This window comes from Lontra canadensis, unplaced genomic scaffold, assembly GCF_010015895.1.
Source record: "Lontra canadensis isolate GAN:19392208 unplaced genomic scaffold, GSC_riverotter_1.0 scaffold12, whole genome shotgun sequence".
NCBI classification, from domain to species: domain Eukaryota; kingdom Metazoa; phylum Chordata; class Mammalia; order Carnivora; family Mustelidae; genus Lontra; species Lontra canadensis.
In genome coordinates, this window is record NW_022631006.1 from 22,274,936 (window position 1) to 22,293,674 (window position 18,739).

Here is an 18,739-nt window from a genome sequence, read left to right on the forward strand (position 1 = left end):
GGGCGAGTGTCTTGGCACTTTCTGGGTTTGCTGATACATCTTAGTGTGTACTCTGGTTACTATACAGGTTGACTCCCTAACTTTGGTTTTGCTAAGTGGTAAATATAATCTGAGTGGGAGAGCTGAATGGCTCTCAGCAGCATTTTTTTTTTTTTTTTTTTTTTTTTTTAAGATTGTGTGAAGGAAGAGGAAGGCCGATTGATTGAAGAGTTGGGAAGGGGAGGATTTTGAAATGGGAAAATAAGCATGACCAAAGGGGAATTTGATTCAGTTTCTGAAGAGTGATGAGCAACAGGCTCTTTTACCTCCTTTACCTCTGTCTCCATGAATTTTTTTTTAAATTGAAGTATAATTAACACACAGTGTTATAGTTGTTTCAGATGTCCAGTATACTGATTCAAAATTTCTTTTTTTTTTAAGATTTTATTTATTTATTTATTTGACAGACAGAGATCGCAAGTAGGCAGAGAGGTAGGCAGAGATAGAGGGGAAAGCAGGCTCCCTGCCGAGCAGAGAGTTCGATGCAGGGCTCGATCCCAGGACCCTGGATCATGACCTGAGCCGAAGGCAGAGGCTTTAACCCACTGAGCCACCCAGGCGCCCCCTGATTCAACATTTCTATGCATTACTCAGTGCTCATCACAAGTGTGCTCTTAATGTCCTTTATTTATTTCACCCATCCATGAATCTTCAATTTATGTGTTTTTATAACACTCCTAGAAGTAGCACTGTGGAGTGAGGTCTATTTTGGGGATTTATTAAAGTGTGGAATCCTGCTTCATGGATCCTCATGGATCTGCCTCTTCATAGGCAGAGATTATGTAAGGAAATCCCTTCACTCAAGACAAACATGAACATTTTAGGCAGATTACAGTTGTAGGTAGTGCTTCAGCTACTACCGGGTACTATATCTGTGCTGCTGATGTTCAAACATGGCTCGCTATGGCCTATGAACCTGTGAAAAATGGGACAGATTTGCCATTTATCCTGGATATTCCTCTGTCTTGTCTCATCCATACTTTTCCTTTGCAAAAAGAGGACTTTTGAGATCCTGCATACCGGGGAACAGTGCCCTCTGCTGTTCGTGGGGGAACTGTGCAGGCGCGGTGAAATGATGAGGGAAGAGCTCTGTTGCACAGCCAAAGCAAGCTGCTCTGTTTTCCGCGAGGATTTGGACAGCTGCTGCACCTAGAGCCAGTCTCCGCTGTAAAAACTCAGCAGGAGAAGCAACAGCAGCTTTCCTCCCCGTACTTGTTTCTAGGCAGGCCCCGGACCCCACATTACATATGAATGCCCCCTCCCCATTTTCACTTCAAACACGGAAGAGTTTCTATTAGTTTTGCTCTTAATAGAAAGAACTTTTAAAACAGTGGTTTTAACCATTGAACCTTGCCTTCGAAAGAACTCTACTTTCCAGTATTATAAAATAAACAAGTCGATACCACTTTAAGAAAGCGTAGTTGATTGCTGTGATGAAATAAAGGCATATACCATATAAACCAGTAGTTCATGGTAAAAAGTTTATAACAGTAGGGGATCAACATATTTTTCTTTCTTCCTTTCTTTTTTCTTCCTCCTTCCCTTTTCTCCTCCTCCCTTCCTCCCTTCCCTCCTCCCTCCTTTCTAATAAAGTTGTCGAAAATACCACAGAATCTCCTACAGTAAAGATATTACATGATGAAAACTGTTTTGCTGAATTTCTCTACCTTCTGAGAACAGTTGTTTTTTTTTGGCTGACCTCTGAGCAGACATTTGTGCTGTGAATCCTCTCAGCTACTATCTTCTGGGTATAACGGCAAACAACAGTCAACATGTACTTTTACTTAAACAACAAACAGGGAAATTCTGTGGACTTCAAGCTGGTGTTAGGGGTTTATGCCCTGTACAGTAACTTTTGAGCTGTTTTCTCAGCATTATTCCACTTGGCTACAGCAAAGAAAATTCAGTGAACAATGAAATCTATATGGAAAAAAAAGTTTAAAAAAATTTTCTTAAGATAAATGACTCTGAAACCACAATGTGGGAGAGTACGGCTTTTTTTTTTTCCCCCATGACTCTGAGTTTCAAATTCATGAGTTTAGAAGGTATGGATTTCTTGCTTTATCATGTGGTAGGACACTGTAAATGGGAGCTGGCCCAACCTTATCTTTCCCTTCTGCCAAGAATGAAATCCAGGTTAATGTGGTATAGGCTGTCCAGCAGAAAGAAACTGCTAGCTTCTACTGGATCCCAAAATTCCATTGCCATTCACTGTAGGAATAAATGGTGCATGCAATGTAGATCTTTATTGACATGGTGGAAGGTAACTCCATTTACGGTGGTAGGTAAATAACTCAGAGATGTTTGTACTGACAGATTACAAGTGTTTTGTATTTTACTATAATAATTGCCAGGAGAAAGGTTTTTTTGTTTTGTTTTGTTTTCTGAAGCCTGGGATTAAGAAGTAATTTATAATTCTAGGTAACTTGTCAAGAAAGAGAGTTGCTCAATTTTATGGTATTTCTATTTGGTTACTTCTATGTAAAATATCCATCTAGGGTAGAAGATGCTTTAGGTCTTTTGATAGAGAATGGCTTTTCTGACACATGGTTTATTTAGTGCTTGGCCTGTCATTCTTCCTCTCAGGCTAGCATAATCCTTGGATCTGATGGTACCTTCTACTGGGCATAGGCATGGGGAATTAATTCCTCCTTTTTTTTTTTTTTTTTTTCCCTATTCTGGGACTCATCATGTATGCACGTGACTTATCTTTTATTTCTTTTTACCTTCTTTATCTTTATATCCCCAATACTACACAGCAGTAGGGATTTGATTTCTTTTTCTTCCTTTTCTCTTTTCTCTTACTTTCCCTCTGCTCTCAAATCTTGAGCAGTATGAAATCATTTTGAGGAACAATTATTTTGGAATGTAGATGTATAGAGATGTTGCCCAAACAGACCAGTTAAGACCAAGTTAGAAAACCTCTTTGTCTCTTTTCTTCTTATCTACCTCCCTAGGAGATTGGATATATGTTTCATGGATTCATGCTTGACCAATCAGAGTACTCCCATTTCTTTGGCTGCATGGAGTGTCGGGCAGGGGTAGGCACTTGGCCCCAGCTAAGGCAGTTTCTCTGAAGTTTCCTCCTAGAACTGTTGAAAAGACTGATTTTGCCAAGGCTGCTAATCTTGTACTGTGGGACTTAGGCTTTTGGCAATGTCTTGCCACTAAAAGGAGAATGCCAATTCAAAGAGAGAGTAGTGAAACCCCTTTAATCTTGCTTTGAGACTTCTGGATCCAGCCATGCTGGGAACCTCAGTTTTTAGTTGCACGAGGCAATATACCATCCCTCCGCCTTTTTTTTTTTTTTCCTATGAATTTATAAATTAGTTTAAGTTCAGGTTCATTTGTAATCAAATAATTCTAATGTAAGTAGTGAGCAATCTTTTGCATTGCAGGCAGGGATCCAGTCTTTCAGATTTTAAAGATTTTTCTAGAAAAATTGGTCAACTCTAACTTTGCTTAACATCTATGACATTATTCTAAAAACGGTCTAGTTTGTTTACTATCTGGTACATTTAGCTTATCTGTAGTCCTAGAAATCTATTGACAGAGCTTTTTCCCGGGCAAGGTCAATCTTGGAAAGACAACATGGAAAGAGAAGGTGATCAAGTAGACAGACCTCAAGGGAAAACTGGAGAAAACCTTTTCCCTCCATGAATCCCGCCGTCTCTTAGTCTACAGATTCAGACACCACTTGCCTTTTTTTGCTCAAGGATATTTCTTGGGGATCAGTGAGGTAACATGTCCTCTGTTTCAAGTGTGAGAGATGGAAAGAAGAAGCATCTTAGCTTCCACAGGATGTCCCTGCTCAGGATCTTGGGCAGTATGTTGATAAGGAGATCTGGATTTATAAAACTTATATGGAAAAACAAGTAGCCCAGCAGTCTGATGAAAAATAGGGTGGTGAAAAAGACATATTGAAAAATCCTGAAAAGAGAAAGTTAAGAAACTGTTAACCAGAGGTTAGAAAACCAGGAACAAAATAAAACATTCCTAAATGCATGCATTGCTCCTTCTTGCTATTCAAATTGTTGTCTTTATTACCAACAACGCCTTGTAAAGGCAGCTCCTTCCCATATGCTGGCTTGCCTGTTACTCTTTCTTCCATTACCATGTTTTATTTTCTTTGAACATTTATCACTATCTGAAATTATCTTGTTCTTTTATCTTTTGTTTTATTTTCGTTTCTGTTTTGCCATCCTGTTTTCCAAAGCATTGGCAACAATTTGTAACCATAACCATGTGAGTCCATATTTTTTCCAACACTTGATAACATCAGATTTTAAAAATTTTGCCAAATGGGTGTAAAATAATGGTCTTAATTTGCATTTCCTTGATGAACAATGATGCTGAACATCTGTTCACAGGTCTTATGTGTTTCCTCTTGCCTATTTATCTATTAGGTTGTTTGGATTAGTCTTACTGATTTGTAGTTCTTTATATGTTCTTGATATCAAGCCTTTTCCACTGTGTGTACTGTGAATATCTTCTCTCTACTTCAAAACGTTTACTTGCTCTAAGGTGTTGAAGAACAAAAGTTATTAATTTTAATAAGGTCTAGTTTATCAATCTTTAATTAGAATCAATGCTTTTTGGTCTTATTTAAGAACAATTCCCTACACCAAGGCCTAAAAGATGCTCCTATTTTCTACTAACAGTTTATGATAGTTTAGAATATGTCCACACATTCTTTGGTATCATGCCCTTCAAGAGACTCTTCTTCCTCAGCATATGGCCGGGACTTAATGACTTGGTTTCTAAAGAATAGAGTATCATGGAAGTTTGTGGCTTCCTGGATTACATACTAAAGGCATTGCAGTTTGCTCCTTACTCTTAGGAGGAAGCCAGCTGTCATGCTGTGAGTATACACAAGCAGCCCTGTGGAGAGCTCCATGTGAGTAAGAGCTGAGACCTCCTGCCAACAAGCTGCAAAAGTTGCCAGATATATGAGTAAGCTATGGAGGAACTAGATCCCTCAGCCTAGCCAAGGCTTCCACTGACTTTAACTTTGGCCAATATCTTAATTGCAACCTGGTAATAGACCATGGACCAGAACTACCCAGCTAAGTGGCTCAGATTCGTAATCTGCAGAAACTGTCATATAAATGTTTGTTGCTTGAAGCCACTAAGTTTTGGGACCATTTTTTGTGTGGCAGTAGATAACTGATGCCAAATTTTAAAGTTTTTTTTTTTTTTTTGGACATTTAGTCCTTAATACATCTGGCCTCGCTTTTTAAATATTCTGTATAGTAGTGATCCAATCTCATTTTTTCCTCATCTGGATAACTACTTTTTTCCCCCTACCATGTTTATTGAACAATTTTTCCTTTCCTCTCTGGCATATAATCACTGTCATACATCACATATTGAAGTTCTATATATGCATGCTCCTATTTCATTGATTGATTTTCCTATTCCTGTGACAGTATCACTCTATTGTAATTACTGCAGCTTCATAGTAAGTCTTGATATCTGGGAATGCATATTCCCTACTCCTTGCTCTTTTTAAAAATTATCCAGGTTGTTTTTGACTCTATTCTTCTATATAGAGTATATTTTAGAATAACTGTATTTAATGTAATGAAAACCTTTAGGGCAGTTTGGTTGGAACTGAACTAAGTCCTATTTGAAGAGAATTGATATATTTATGATATTATGGCTTTCTATCCATGATCATGGTATTTCTCTTCTTTCATTCATGTTACTTTTAATGTTTCCTAATTTCTATAAATTCCTCTGTGGTGGTCCTGATTTCTTTTTTAACTGATGAATTATTTTGGCCTTGTGGTTTTACTCTGATTTGCACAAGTGAATCTCTACTTTTTCCTTTCCTGTATTACCCTAATCCAGCTGTATATTGGTACCGAATATACCAGTGCCCCATAGGATACTGGAACAGAGCAAGAGGAGAGACCTTTTTAGTTTGATATGATGAGCTAGACTTTTAGGATGTTGTCAGGTTCTCTTCGGGATACCAACTCTTTCAAGGCAAACAGTTCCTATCCTGGGAGCCCACATGGGCAGTTCCATGCGAGGCACTGGTGTCAAATTATAGGCTAAGGCAGCCTGGGAGTTCTAAGGAAATTCTGCTAACTGTTCTGGGAACATTGTATTTCAGGATAGCCAAATATGTAACACTTCACTTATCTGGTATGAGGGGGTATCCCCCATAAGCAAATTTTCCAGACAACTGGGGGTGATATTTAAGCACCAATAATTTTGTTAGCCATTTTGATGGAATTCTTTCTAAATCATATTTCATACCACTTTGAATATATGTCTCTCTGTGCCTTCTTAAACACATTATATTGAACATAATCTGACCTTTTTTGGAAATGCAAGGGTTTCATCGAATGCCAGTTTATTTTGCTATCACACGGATTCCCTCAGGACTAATATCCACTTGGTTGTTTGAATCTTGAGCTCTTACTCAGTTTAACAAGTATTTTTGAACAGTTATTATGGGCTGGGTACTGTTGGGTATGATTCTCTTTCACAATCATTTTTTTCTCTTATTTACTATTAGGCTGGGGCATATGTGCATTTACAAGTTCTCTACTATTTCTAATGTAACATGTTGAATTTTACAATATCGGGGGGAGGCACAGCTGACATAATAGTGTGAAAACCCCATTCATCATCCTATAAACCACAAAAGGATCTTCCCATTCATAATCTGCTGATGTTTTTGGAGAACCAGATCCATCAAGCTAATTCAGATTGTTAAAGGGAAGAGGGAGTATCAGTTTGCCACATTTCTCTTAGGTGACAAAATTCCTGTTTCTGGTTACTACTAGGCTATTCACTTCTGAAACTGGGAAGTTGAGATTAGGAATTGCCTTTGGACAAGGAAGTCATACATTAGAACTGAGAAACATAGTCATCAATGACACTAGTTTTTTGACTTCACTCTGGGAGTATGTGTGTATACAAAGGTCTCCTTGTCTAGAGTTTATTATTTTCATTTTTATTTTTATTATTTCCAGGATGGCTAAGTGGAACTCCCAGTTTTCCAGGAGGTTTACTCAAACATATTTACCTACCTTTTGCAGAACCGCGTTCCCTTCTTTTGTAGAGAATGATCCTAGGAGAATAAAGGACATGGATAAATAAGCAATTTCTGGGAGTTATCATCCCTATCAAATAATATTCAGTGAGCTATTAGTTAATGTTATATTTAGATAGTGTCTTAACAATTTTTTATATGCATAACAGATGGAATTTTTAAGACAACTACGTGTGTGTGTGTGTGTGTGTAATTTTGTATCCCTTTTTTATTTATTGGTAGAAATAAATGGAGGCATAAAAAGGTAAGATGTGTCATACAGCTAGTAAGTGGCAGGACCAGGCTTGGAACCTGGGTCCTCCAAATCTGCATTCAGGGCTCTTTCAACTCTGCTTTTACCTCCTACTTAATCCGTAACCCTTAAAAAAGTTTATAAGCTATGAAAACCATATAAATATATTCTAAGAGAAGTTTTCAGAGCTATAAAAATGTAAAGATGAGGATATATCCTGGATTTCTGTGGCATCTCTCTTCCAAAATATTTTCTCAGTTACTTCATTTTCCTTTTAGCTTCCTTGTGAGATAAAAAATGAAGAGGAATTACAGTCACATTTTAAAATTGTGAAAATGATGCTCACAGAATTAGAATTAGAAAGATACTTTTTGGTTTACAAATTTGGTTCTATAACTTGAGCAGCATGTCAACTGGTCGGTTGCTCAGGCGGACTCTGTAAAGATTGCTCATACATCATAGGTCATCAAACCATCATGGAACTTTGGTAATCTTGATGAAGACAACTCTGCTTTTTCTCCAATAGTTGGTGAGAAGGGATGCTTTGATGAGTCATTGGGGGACAGATGGTAGGATATATCAGGGAGCATGGTAAGCTTGGTTCTAGAGAGGTGGGGTCCAGTTAATTTCAGGAGTTTTGTTTTTGTTGTTTTTGTTTGTTGGATAATATGCAAGGTTGGGACTAGAATGACTTGTATAATATACAAGGTTGGAACCAGAGTGACCCATGACTTCCCATTGAGAACCATGGTCACTGTGAACGTGGTCTAATATATATCCAAACATCTGGATGACCCCAAGGACAATGGTTGTTTGTGGATATTTGCTTTTTAGGGAGAGATGACTTTTTGTTTTCTGACATTATGAAGACCATATATCCAATGATAAAATTTCTGGTGAATGTCAATTCTGGCTCTAAAGCCAATATAAATTACAAAATTGAAGTCTAACAAATGTTTTATCTTTTTGCCCTACATACTTGTTGCCACAAGCAGGCCAAGAGGCCTGGTGCTCTACATCCAACTCTGTGTCCTTTAGATCTCTGCATATATGCTAATGGCACCATGGTGTTAAATATGAATAGACACTGAAGCTGTATCATAAAGTAATGACTTCTCATGTTTTTTTTTTTTTTAAAGATTTTATTTATTTATTTGATAGACAGAGATCACAAGTAGGCAGAGAGGCAGGCAGAGAGAGAGGGGGAAGCAGGCTCCCCACCGAGCAGAGAGCCTGATGTGGGGCTCCATCCCAGGACCCTGAGATCACGACCTGAGCCGAAGGCAGAGGCTTAACCCACTCAGCCACCCAGGTGCCCCGACTTCTCATGTTTTATCTCATGGGTTAGATTAGCTGGTGATGGATGCCCTGGTGCTCTGTGTAGTGAGAGATTTGGGACCATGTTGGGATCACCAGGAAAGAGCACTGTGATTCTGGGAGATGGGAGAAGTGGTATATGTGTCCTGTGTTGGCTTCCTCTCCATACGGTGTACCCTCAGTTAATGTTCCTTCTTGCTTCCATGCAGAACTCTGTGAGGTCTTAGGCTAGTTTCTTTGAGAACACATTATTTGGATGGCGCTAGGAAAGGGAAGATCATTGTTCCATAGCATCTTCTTTGTGTGTTTAGGGTTGGAATGCTTTAGAATTATGTCTGATACTATTCTTGGAATCTTAGAAAATGCACCTGGGAAAATTGGTATGTGTTTGGTGGCTGATAGTGTTTTGGAAACTCCCTTGAAGGCATTGACACAGAGAGAAGCTGAAGGTAGAGTGAAATGCTTACCTTACGATTTTGGCTGTTAGACTCTTTTCTTACAAAATTCATGCTCAAGACTTTTGATCTAGGGGAAAAAGAACCAAGATAGGGACTGAATAAAGTACATACAAATATTCATACTACATCATTGTTATTTAAAAACAGTTTTATATTCTAAAGCTATACTGTCCACTATTGTAGCCAGTGACTATATGTAACTGTTTACATTTAATGACAATAAAAAAATCAGTTCCTCAGTCACAATAGTCATCTTTCAAGTACTCAGTAGGTGACTAGTGGCTACATACTGGATAGCACAGAAAGTTCCGCTGGGCAGCCCCATTCTAAAATCTTGGCTTAGCAATGAAGCCACACTTAATATTCAGGAAGGATCTCAGGAGACTTGAAGGTGTTCTTTAGGGGCAGGGACCTCCAAGTCCTGGTATTCTAGCCTCCAGGCCACAGTGTGGACTGAGTTTACTTAGAGGCTATGTGCAGTTTAGGTCTTTTTTTCTTGATCCCAAGATTCTAAAATATTTAATAAATGGAAATGCTTCCCAACTGATTTAAGATTTAAATTCTAAAGAGGGTCAGGAAATGAAAGTGAGGTTTTTGGCTTTAGTTTCTCACTATTTAGACTCTTTTGATAAAATCAAGAATTAATTTTTTTGGAGGGGGCTTTTTTCTATTATTTCTAATTTTTAATGTTCATAGTTTCATATAGTGTATAATTTGGTTTCTTACTATGATAGCCCTAGTTTGTATCTACAGATTAGTTTCATGTCTATTCCATATGGTGGAGTTTCTGTATATTTTGGGGAAGTAAAGGTGATACTAATTTTAAGACCTTTTTGGTAAAATTTAAGGAATGTCTTTCTTTATCAAGGTCCCAGACCAGTAACCCTTTTTATAGCATGTGTTCCTGCCTTTAATATAAACCCAAATAACTGGTAATGTGATAAAATTATGAAGGAAGGTGTGTTTCTGCAGTCTTTTAAGAAAGATGGGAGGACCTGCATTTTGATATGGGTGTGGTTTGTGGGGATCAGCCAGCTTGCTAAGAGAGGGGAAGGTTATATGGTGTTGGGGCTCACTCAATTCTGAATAGGAATTGGTCAGAAAAGTTTGCTCTGACCCAGGCTGAGATGGAGTTACCACTAAAACCAGGATGTTCCTTTGTTTGCCAAAGCTCACACTTCTCTTTCAAGGAACTGAGTCTCTAGTTCTTCTTCTATTTTCCTCAGTGTTTCCTGGTACTTCTTCAAAGGGAAATAAAAGAAACCGCAGTTATTAGCCAGAAGCTTTATGCGCTTTCTAATCATATTAAGCACGTTTTTCACTACATTGTCATGTGAATGGTTGGTATTCCCACTGCCATTGTGTCTCCTTTCCCAGTCCCCTAGCCTTCCACTACTCCACATCTCTCACTGCGCTTCACCACTGGGCAGGTGCCTGCGGTTATCAGGATTATAAATAGGAAAAAGTGCTCATTATTAATTTAAGAGCACAGAGTTTGTGAGACTAGGGCACTAATAGAATGATTCTGGTGGTAGAGTGTCATCCTCCCTAAAAGCCTTTGTAATGCCACCTTGAAGAATTAATGTTGTTGCAGTGTTCTTTAAAAAGCCTGGTTTCATTTCATCCTGTACCCTAACAAACCCATTGCTATCCCTTTATTGAGAAACTGTACCTTTATGCAGAGGGCCTGATCCTCACAGAGCTGAGCCACAAATACATAGTCCTCCATTACCTGGGAAGCCAAAATTCAGTCTTAAATTTTGTTCAGTAAATTGCTATAAGAACAGTAGTGTACTTGGTGCCTTGTAGGTTCTAGGCCCTACATGTGCTTTTCTAGTTGTTCTAAATATGTATTTCTGTACATATAAACTCATATTTTTTTAAAGGATAAACAGGCTATTCTTTATGGTCCCAAAGAGAATTATTTGGGGACAGTTGGGAGAAAAATAGATACTAATTTACTGATACAGATTATGGAAGGTATCCTATAAAAATGTTAAAGAGAAGGTGATCTGGGAGACTGTATTCACACAGTCTAGTACATTCCTTCAGACTGTGTGGCCAAGGATCCAGATTTCCTTCCTTTGGGAGAAGTAGCGTTGAAGGTATTGTCATTACCTTGGCTAGCTCTTTCGCTTGGTCTGCACAGGAAGCTTCCAGCTCTTGTAACTTGGCCTATAGAAAGCGAAGGAGACTGGTAACTCAGCCAGGCAAAAGCGGATTCCATTCTGAAATGGGATCTTCAGGGTTATTTTACAGGTCATTCAAGTGCCTCAGGACCAATTCTAGATGTTTTTTTATTGGAGGGGATTCAAACTTGAGGTGAGATGACCCTTGACTTTGAAATCAAATGGTAAATATTAGCCAAATGGAGTACTGGAAGACGTATTTCCCATGCAGAGATTACAGCAAGGACCAAGACTGTGAAATAGCACAAATTGGGCATATTCGAAGAAGTTATGTAGTGGGAATCTAGGGGAGATTTGTTTAGAATGAAGTGAGGTGGGGAAAGGTAGGCACGTATGAGATTACGTAGGGTTTTATAGCTTCTAGAGAGTTTGATTCTTTATTCTAATTGCAGTGAGAAGCCAGGGGAGAACTTGAAGTTGTAAAGACACAATTCGGTTTGTTTTCTTTCTAAAGAAGAGTTCTTTCTGTGTGTGGAATGTGTATTGTTGAGGGGTAAGTGTAAAAGCAAGAGGATCAGTTAAGAGGCTGCTTTAGCATCCAGGTGAGGGTTTAGAGTGTTTTTCAAAAGGGTGGTAGTTACGGTACTAGTAGATAGAAAGGAGCAGATGCATGTGGGATATATCATATAAGCAGAGGGGACATACTGCAGTCTTTCCTCCTTTCCCTTTTCAGTTCTGTTGTTCCCACTCTCATCTAGCTACCATTATTTCATGTTTGGACTCTTCTCACAGTTCCTTTCCCCTTCAGGCAATTACATCTAGGACCAAATAACCAAATGTGCTAAGGGCTGTATTTTATTTATTTTATTGTATTTCAAACAAAAATTTTATTTATTTTTTTTTCAAAATTTTATTTAAATTTTAGTTAGTTAACATGCAGTGCAATACTATTGGTTTCAGGAGTAGAATTTAGTGATTCATCACTTACATACAAGACCCAGTGATCATCATAACAAGTGTCCTTCTTAATGCCCATCAACCATCTAGCCCAGTCCCTACCTACTTCCCTTTCATCAGCCCTCAGTTTGTTCTCTGTTGTTAAGAGTCTCTTATGGTTTGTTTCCCTCTCTCTTTTTTCCCCCTCCCCTATGTTTCTTTGTTTTGTTTCTTAAATTCAACATATGAATGAAATCGTATGGTATTTGTTTTTCTCTGACTTTCACTTGGTAAGGGCTATATTTTAAAGATTTATTTATTTATTTCAGAGAGAGAGAGACAGAGAGTAAGTGGCATAGAGGGAGGGACACAGAGAGAGAGAGAATCCTCAAGCAGATTACATGTTCAGCCTGGAGTCTGACACGGGGCTTGATCCCAGGACCCTGAGATCATGACCTGAGCTGAAACCAAGGGTCAGATGCTGAGCCACCCGGGCAACAGGGCTGTATTTTAAAGACAGTGGTCTGAGTCACAAGTTGTTGAGATAGGCATCCTATTAAACTACTGAACTGATCACCGGCATGCAGGAGGAACAGAAGCAACAGAGACGATGTATATTTCATAGAATTAGAGATGCCACCTGAGAATTCTACAAAATAGGTGGGCAGAAGGGAGTAATTCAAAGGGTTGATAATACTCTGGAACGTTTTAGGGCTGGGCCGAGCACTGCCAGGAAAATAATGGCCATTGTTGTGCTGGGAACTTTCTATCTAGAGTCTATTGGAATCAGCTCACCTGATGTGGCCAGTATAGCCAGACTTAAAAGTGTCACCACTAGATTCTGGCAGGCTTACATTAGCAAAACACATTTTGGGCAGAAGAAGGAAGAAAATTAATCTCCTGATTGTTGCAGAGTTATGGCAAGGGTAGTCAAGGAACTTCATGTTCCTTTGTAGTCTTAGTTCAAATTTATTCCTGAGATACACACAGAGTCCTGATTTCTTTCTTCCCAAATAAGTTTCCTGGATGGGCATGCCCAAGCAAGCTTACTTGGTGGCTTTGGACTTTTTTTTTTTATTATTGCTATCAACACTGATTTGTCCAACAGAACATAGGGCAGTAATGCTCTCTTCTTTCATTTTCTATTTTCAGTGTGTCCATATCTTTGGAGGCTTAAGTATGGGCTTAAATGTGGGTTTAAGAAGCAAGAAAGATTGAGAAATAGGAACAGTCTGTTTAAAAGCCCATTGTATATTATACTGTTAGGTAGTGAAACATAATTTTTATCTTTATACGAAGAATTCTCTCTTTATTTTTTCTTAAATATATAAAAATAACTATCAGTTTAAGAAAAAAGAAACAAGGGGCACCTGGCTAGCTCAGTCTAAAGAACATGCAACTCTTGATCGCAGGGTCGTGAGTTTGAGTCCCATGTTGGATATAGAGATTACTAAATAATAATAATAATAATGATAATAGTAATAATAATATTTAAAAAAGAAGAAAAAGAGAGATTAGGGAGGCAAGGACAAAGAGATAATCCTACAGAAATGATCAAGTAAGAATTTTATCTGCTCTCTGAATAAAAAAGTCTAAATCTTATATCTTTGATCAGATGGGTTGTGGTTGTGCTCGTGTTCTTAGCTGTGGAACACAACTAAGGAAATGCTAAGCACTCTGTGATGCACTTAGCAGAGGTCACTCTATACTTGAAGGACCAACTGACTGAATCCTTTTCTGGATGGGAGTCAATGACAGGATGTGTAAATTACCTAGCACACAGTAGACTTACAAATCCAAACTCTGCCTGTGAATTCATACATGTGCTTCAGCCAGACTTTTAAATAATCACCTTAAAATCGTGACCCTTTAATGTTTTAGAACTCCAAAAAAGAGAATATTTTGTATATACAGTTTCATTCATTTTCAAACTGAGGCTGGGAGGGACTGATTAAATTGCCCACCTTCGCATATCCTCTGTAAGTACCTCTGGGGCCAGGATTTAAATGAGGGACTTCAGCTACCTCTAATATTAATATGTATTTGTGCATTTGTATTCTGCTCTTTTTGATGGAGAGAGAACAAAAATATATGGCTTCAGACTGAAATTCCTTACTAAGGGCAGAGGAGAATTCAGCACTTAGCAGCCAAGGCTTAAGACTGGCATAGCTGAAACTACAAAGAATTTGTCCTAACTTTGACAATTGTTTCCACTTGAAGGTTTGTTTTCTGGTCATGCAGCCCAAACCCATTCGAGGTTGCTTTTTTGTTTACCTTTGACTCTTCTGGGGATCCCTTTGTTTTGTCTTGTTCACACTTCGTTGCCTTATGTAATTTTCTTGTAAGCTGTGGGTTCAATTAGAAAAAATAGATTTCAAGTAAAAAATATATCAAATTAAAAAATATGGAAGACAAAGATATTCTCTGGTGTGTGGGGCCAATAAGTTGGCCTTGATTGAAGCTGCCAGGAAATGGTCTCTTAGTGGATACTTGGTATATTTGGGAACATCTTTGTTCTACCTCCCTCTTCTCATTAGTTTTGACCACCAAGTAGAGTCTGCTCAAAGCAGGAGTACTTCCCTGAACCCCCTAGTCCAGGCTGGATTACTCAGGGCTCCAGGCATAGGTCAGAAAGTAGGGTAATCATAAAGAAGCCCACTGTATTTTAACCAGGCATTGAGGTAGAGGGATTACCTGGACAAAGAAGAGGTAACTTTTTGGCATTAAGTATTTTAAAAGTCTCTAGTAAAAGTAAAATTCACCTCTCACCATAAGGGTCCCAGTCAATCCCTTCAACAGATTGTCCATTGGAATCCATTTCTTGTGATAGAATGAGGAAGCCATGGGATCACGGACTACCTGGAATACCCTATGCACTCCTTTCACCGGACACTTGCAAGCCAAAGCCATGGCACTTAGCTCATGAGGTTCAGCCTCAGGAGAGTGGAGCAGGAGTAGCAGCCATCCCCAACACAGGTCTCTCTGACATGTGGGATTTTGCATGATCTTTTCCCCTCCCTTGCCTCTTTGATGACTAGGGGATACCCAGGAACACGAGAGCTCTTCCCCACCTTTCTTTGAAGTTCTGCTATACTGTGGACCAGAGTCTCATTCTTCCTATCCTGTTGAGAAAAAGAAGCAGAGTATAAGTAGAGTATAAGTGTGCATCTGTGCACCATCATCTGTTTTTATTCAGTTGATTGTTCTCCATTTCACCCCAGAGATGTTTTCTTGCAGTAACTGTACCTTCCTGCATAATGGCAGGTGAAGGACCTGTGGTTTGATCTCAGTATGGACACACCAACTTACCAGGGATTGAGATGTCCACATGCAGGCCTTCCTAATATTAAATATTACCAGAGAAACCCTAACCTCCACACATCTCCTTCCCATGGAAGAACACAATCTGCCATGACTTTGGAGTTGACTATTCTTTGTGTGTAAAAAGGGGAGACTATTTTATCTAACAGTGCTGAGGAATCAAACCTATCAAATTGCTCTTCCCTGCTTTTTGCTTACAAGTCTGGCTGTTTCTTCTTCCAGCTCCTGCAAGGCTTTTTCCCTCCCTACTGCGGTGCAGTTCTCCTTCTCCCACTCCTCATCTTCAGCCAAGTCTCTGGTCTGGGTGATCTCACTTTCCAGCCTGTATAACATAAGCACACACTTAGGGGGAATGACAGCCTTCGAACTGGTAAAGCACATGTCAGTTTTAAGGGTACTCAATGATAATAAATACAAAACTCAAGTTGGAAATCCTTTCTTTCCTGGAACATTAGGATCAGAATCACTTTAAAGATAAGACAAGCAAGATTCCTATGATTTCCACGTCAAACACCCCAGTGTTCTTTCAGCTCAGGTAAGCATCACTCATTCTTTTAGGATTCTTTTTGAAAATTGCTATATTTCAGGGTTTGAGACATAGACAAACACCAAAGAATGAAGAAGAAACTCTTTTCATATATAAGATACAGGTCCCCAGAGTAAGCTGGAAAATTCAATTGTGTTTCATTTCCTCCACCCAGATCTTTGGGTTAGGAACATCCCTCATGAAGCCCCAACACTCACCTCTGAATCTCGTTTTCTTTCTCGTGGATTTTGAGAAGAAGTTCTTGATTTGCTTCATCTATTCTCTGCATATCCCTTTCAAGGTCCATGTTCAAACTGTTAATGTTCCTCTTTGACTGGACCAGTCTTAAGATTTCCACTTTCTCTGACCTATAAACTCAGCCCCCCAAATGGACAAGGGCCAGTTATCTTAAGATCAATAACCTTTGGACCAAAGAGAATATCTAGAAGACATGTAACTCATTAGCCTGGTTATTTCTGGTAGTGTACTTTTCCTTTTTTATATTTAGGAAATTGCATTTCTTAATTTCTTAATTATTAATTAAAATATAATTAATATTCTTAATTCTTAATTTCTTAATTCTTAATTTCTTAATTATGCTCTACAGTTTGTTTCAATAATTCTTAACTCAGTCAGCAAGGGCGGTTTTACCCAGCCTTTCTCAGCCAAAGTGCTCAGCATTATAGTGCACCTCCACTTTGGTTCCAGGAGAAGTTTTGCTTCCTTAAATAGCCTTTTGCATTGGAGAGCGTGGTTTTTCAAATTGTTCACAATGCTATACACTTTTATCAAGTACTTCTATTTGGGTAGCAGGTACATAATTTATGCTTGGACCCTGCTTTACGCAGAGCCACAAGAAGTTTCCACCACCAGTTAGGGCTTGGTCTTTTCCCACCTCCCCCATATGAAAACTTCTCCACTGTCTGCTGTAAAGTGTGAGAATCTACTATGGGAGTCACTCCATTGAGCACACAGAAGTAATCCAGGCATTGACTTTCATGAATGCAGACATCTTTTTTGAAGTAAATTTGAATGAAATAATAGTAACTTAATGCTAGTATAGTCTAGAAAGTTACCTGGCACGTGGGAACCTCTCAATAAATTTTTCATTTTCTTTTGTGGCACTTAAGTAATTGGTTTCTCTCTAAAATAATTAACTAGAAATAAGATAGTGAGGCAGAGGGACTTTTGTTTTGAGTAGGCATGAGGGATGATTTTGGAATAGAAAAGTCCTACCTTGGAGGGGCTGGTTTGGATGGTGGATTTGCAATGGCTATCACTTCAGGAGGGCAATAGGGTGCTTGGGGTGGAGAGTGGTGAAGGATGGATGGATAGGAGCTGAAGGAAAGAGGGAGACTAGAAGATGAAGAAAGGAATCAACAGCAGTCATGCTTCATACCTTGGTTCTTGGATGTGGCTTTGCATAATCATGACTACTTACTCATAATCTAGCTGAGTGTTCTTGTGTTCTTCCATTGTAGATTCCCTAAAATACCAGCAGAGATGTATCTAATAAATCAGGGGAAACAGGTCCATTTATAAAACATAGTAACTGGCAGAGAGTCCCAAAAGATAGGAATAAAATTAAGTTAACTGGTTTCCTCCCTCCCACTTCTACATTTTGGACATAACAAAACTTAGCATTCTGAGTCTTCAGCGCATGATATGATTATGCTTCAGTAAGGATATGGTGAAGATAAAGGGATAACGCTGGAAAATTCAATATATATCCTGCTAGTACTGAGATGATTCACCAACACAAAATCCTTTGGAAATGTATACATGGCAATGAGAATCAACAGAGGTCATCAGCTGTTCTTAAATCTCTTTTTTTTCTCTATGCCCAGCTGCTTCTCTGAACACCCCATGGGCATGGATACATGTACATAACTGCCCTGAAAAATAATCTCTTTGCTTTCTCGCCTGGCTTCTGCAAGGATCTCCAGATATTAAGATCTCTAGTATTAAATAGGACTCAGAAAAAATAAGCAGTAGTAAATAATGTGGCTTATTCTGGTACTTAGTTGCCTCCTTTTCTCCAATAAACTCTACCTCCCTTCTAATGTATGGTCTTCTTGATTCTGCCCTAGTCTGTTAGCTTCTGAAGAGTTTAAACTTTCCCCACTGGAACCATCCAATAGAATCTCAGAACCTTCCATTGGGTCATGAGTCTGCTATTGACATAGGATGGGTGGGGCAGTATGTCACAGTAGGGTGGGTAGCAATGGGTTCTCATCATTTGTGCCAAGTTCAGAGCCTAGATGGGTACATGTTTCATGACTGAGTCTTCCCTTTGGTAGTGGTAGTTTCAATGGATCTGATTTCTAGGCAGTTTGAAGGGATAGCCTCTGTCTGTATTCCTCTGGCAGACTGAGCACTTTCCTTGTCCAAATGTGACTCATGTGGGAGCTCTGGGTCCTAACACCAGCATCCCAATCCCATAAAGTAGCCAACTCACTACTCATTCATTCAACAAACACTGAAACTTTGAAGGAGCACCTATTTTTGCCAGGCACTCTTCTAAGTACTAGGGAGACAGAGTGAACAAAATAGCCTAAAGCACCTGCCTTTATGGAGTTTACATTCTAGGTTATGTGTGTCGGAGAGATGCAACAAGCAACAAAATAAATGAGTAAATTTATCTTATCTGGTAGGTACATTTTGGCCAGATTCTGCACAATTTGTAACTTTCTGTGTGTGTGTTAGTCATGG

At 38.9% G+C, this 18,739-nt stretch overlaps 1 protein-coding gene across 9 annotated transcripts; it reads right to left on the minus strand.

Annotated features, from left to right (window-relative positions):
- Nucleotides 1-3,749: 3,749 nt before the first annotated feature.
- Nucleotides 3,750-18,163, minus strand: TMCO5A (transmembrane and coiled-coil domains 5A). 9 transcript variants are annotated; one of them, XM_032857111.1, is made up of 13 exons: nucleotides 18,084-18,163; nucleotides 17,469-17,513; nucleotides 17,264-17,383; nucleotides 16,246-16,395; nucleotides 15,700-15,823; nucleotides 15,252-15,302; nucleotides 14,455-14,526; nucleotides 11,234-11,290; nucleotides 10,788-10,847; nucleotides 10,292-10,356; nucleotides 9,125-9,182; nucleotides 7,086-7,126; nucleotides 3,750-3,969 (listed from the first exon to the last, which is right to left on the minus strand). In XM_032857111.1, the coding sequence occupies exons 2-13, from the start codon at nucleotides 17,501-17,503 to the stop codon at nucleotides 3,771-3,773; spliced, it is 1,032 nt and encodes a 343-aa protein (XP_032713002.1). In that variant the 5' UTR covers nucleotides 17,504-17,513; nucleotides 18,084-18,163; the 3' UTR covers nucleotides 3,750-3,770. The 9 variants fall into 9 exon arrangements, with proteins under 9 accessions (XP_032713002.1, XP_032713001.1, XP_032713009.1 ...); XM_032857110.1 differs by having other exon boundaries at nucleotides 17,469-17,536; nucleotides 18,084-18,147; XM_032857118.1 differs by lacking the exon at nucleotides 17,264-17,383 and having other exon boundaries at nucleotides 16,246-16,320.
- Nucleotides 18,164-18,739: the final 576 nt, after the last annotated feature.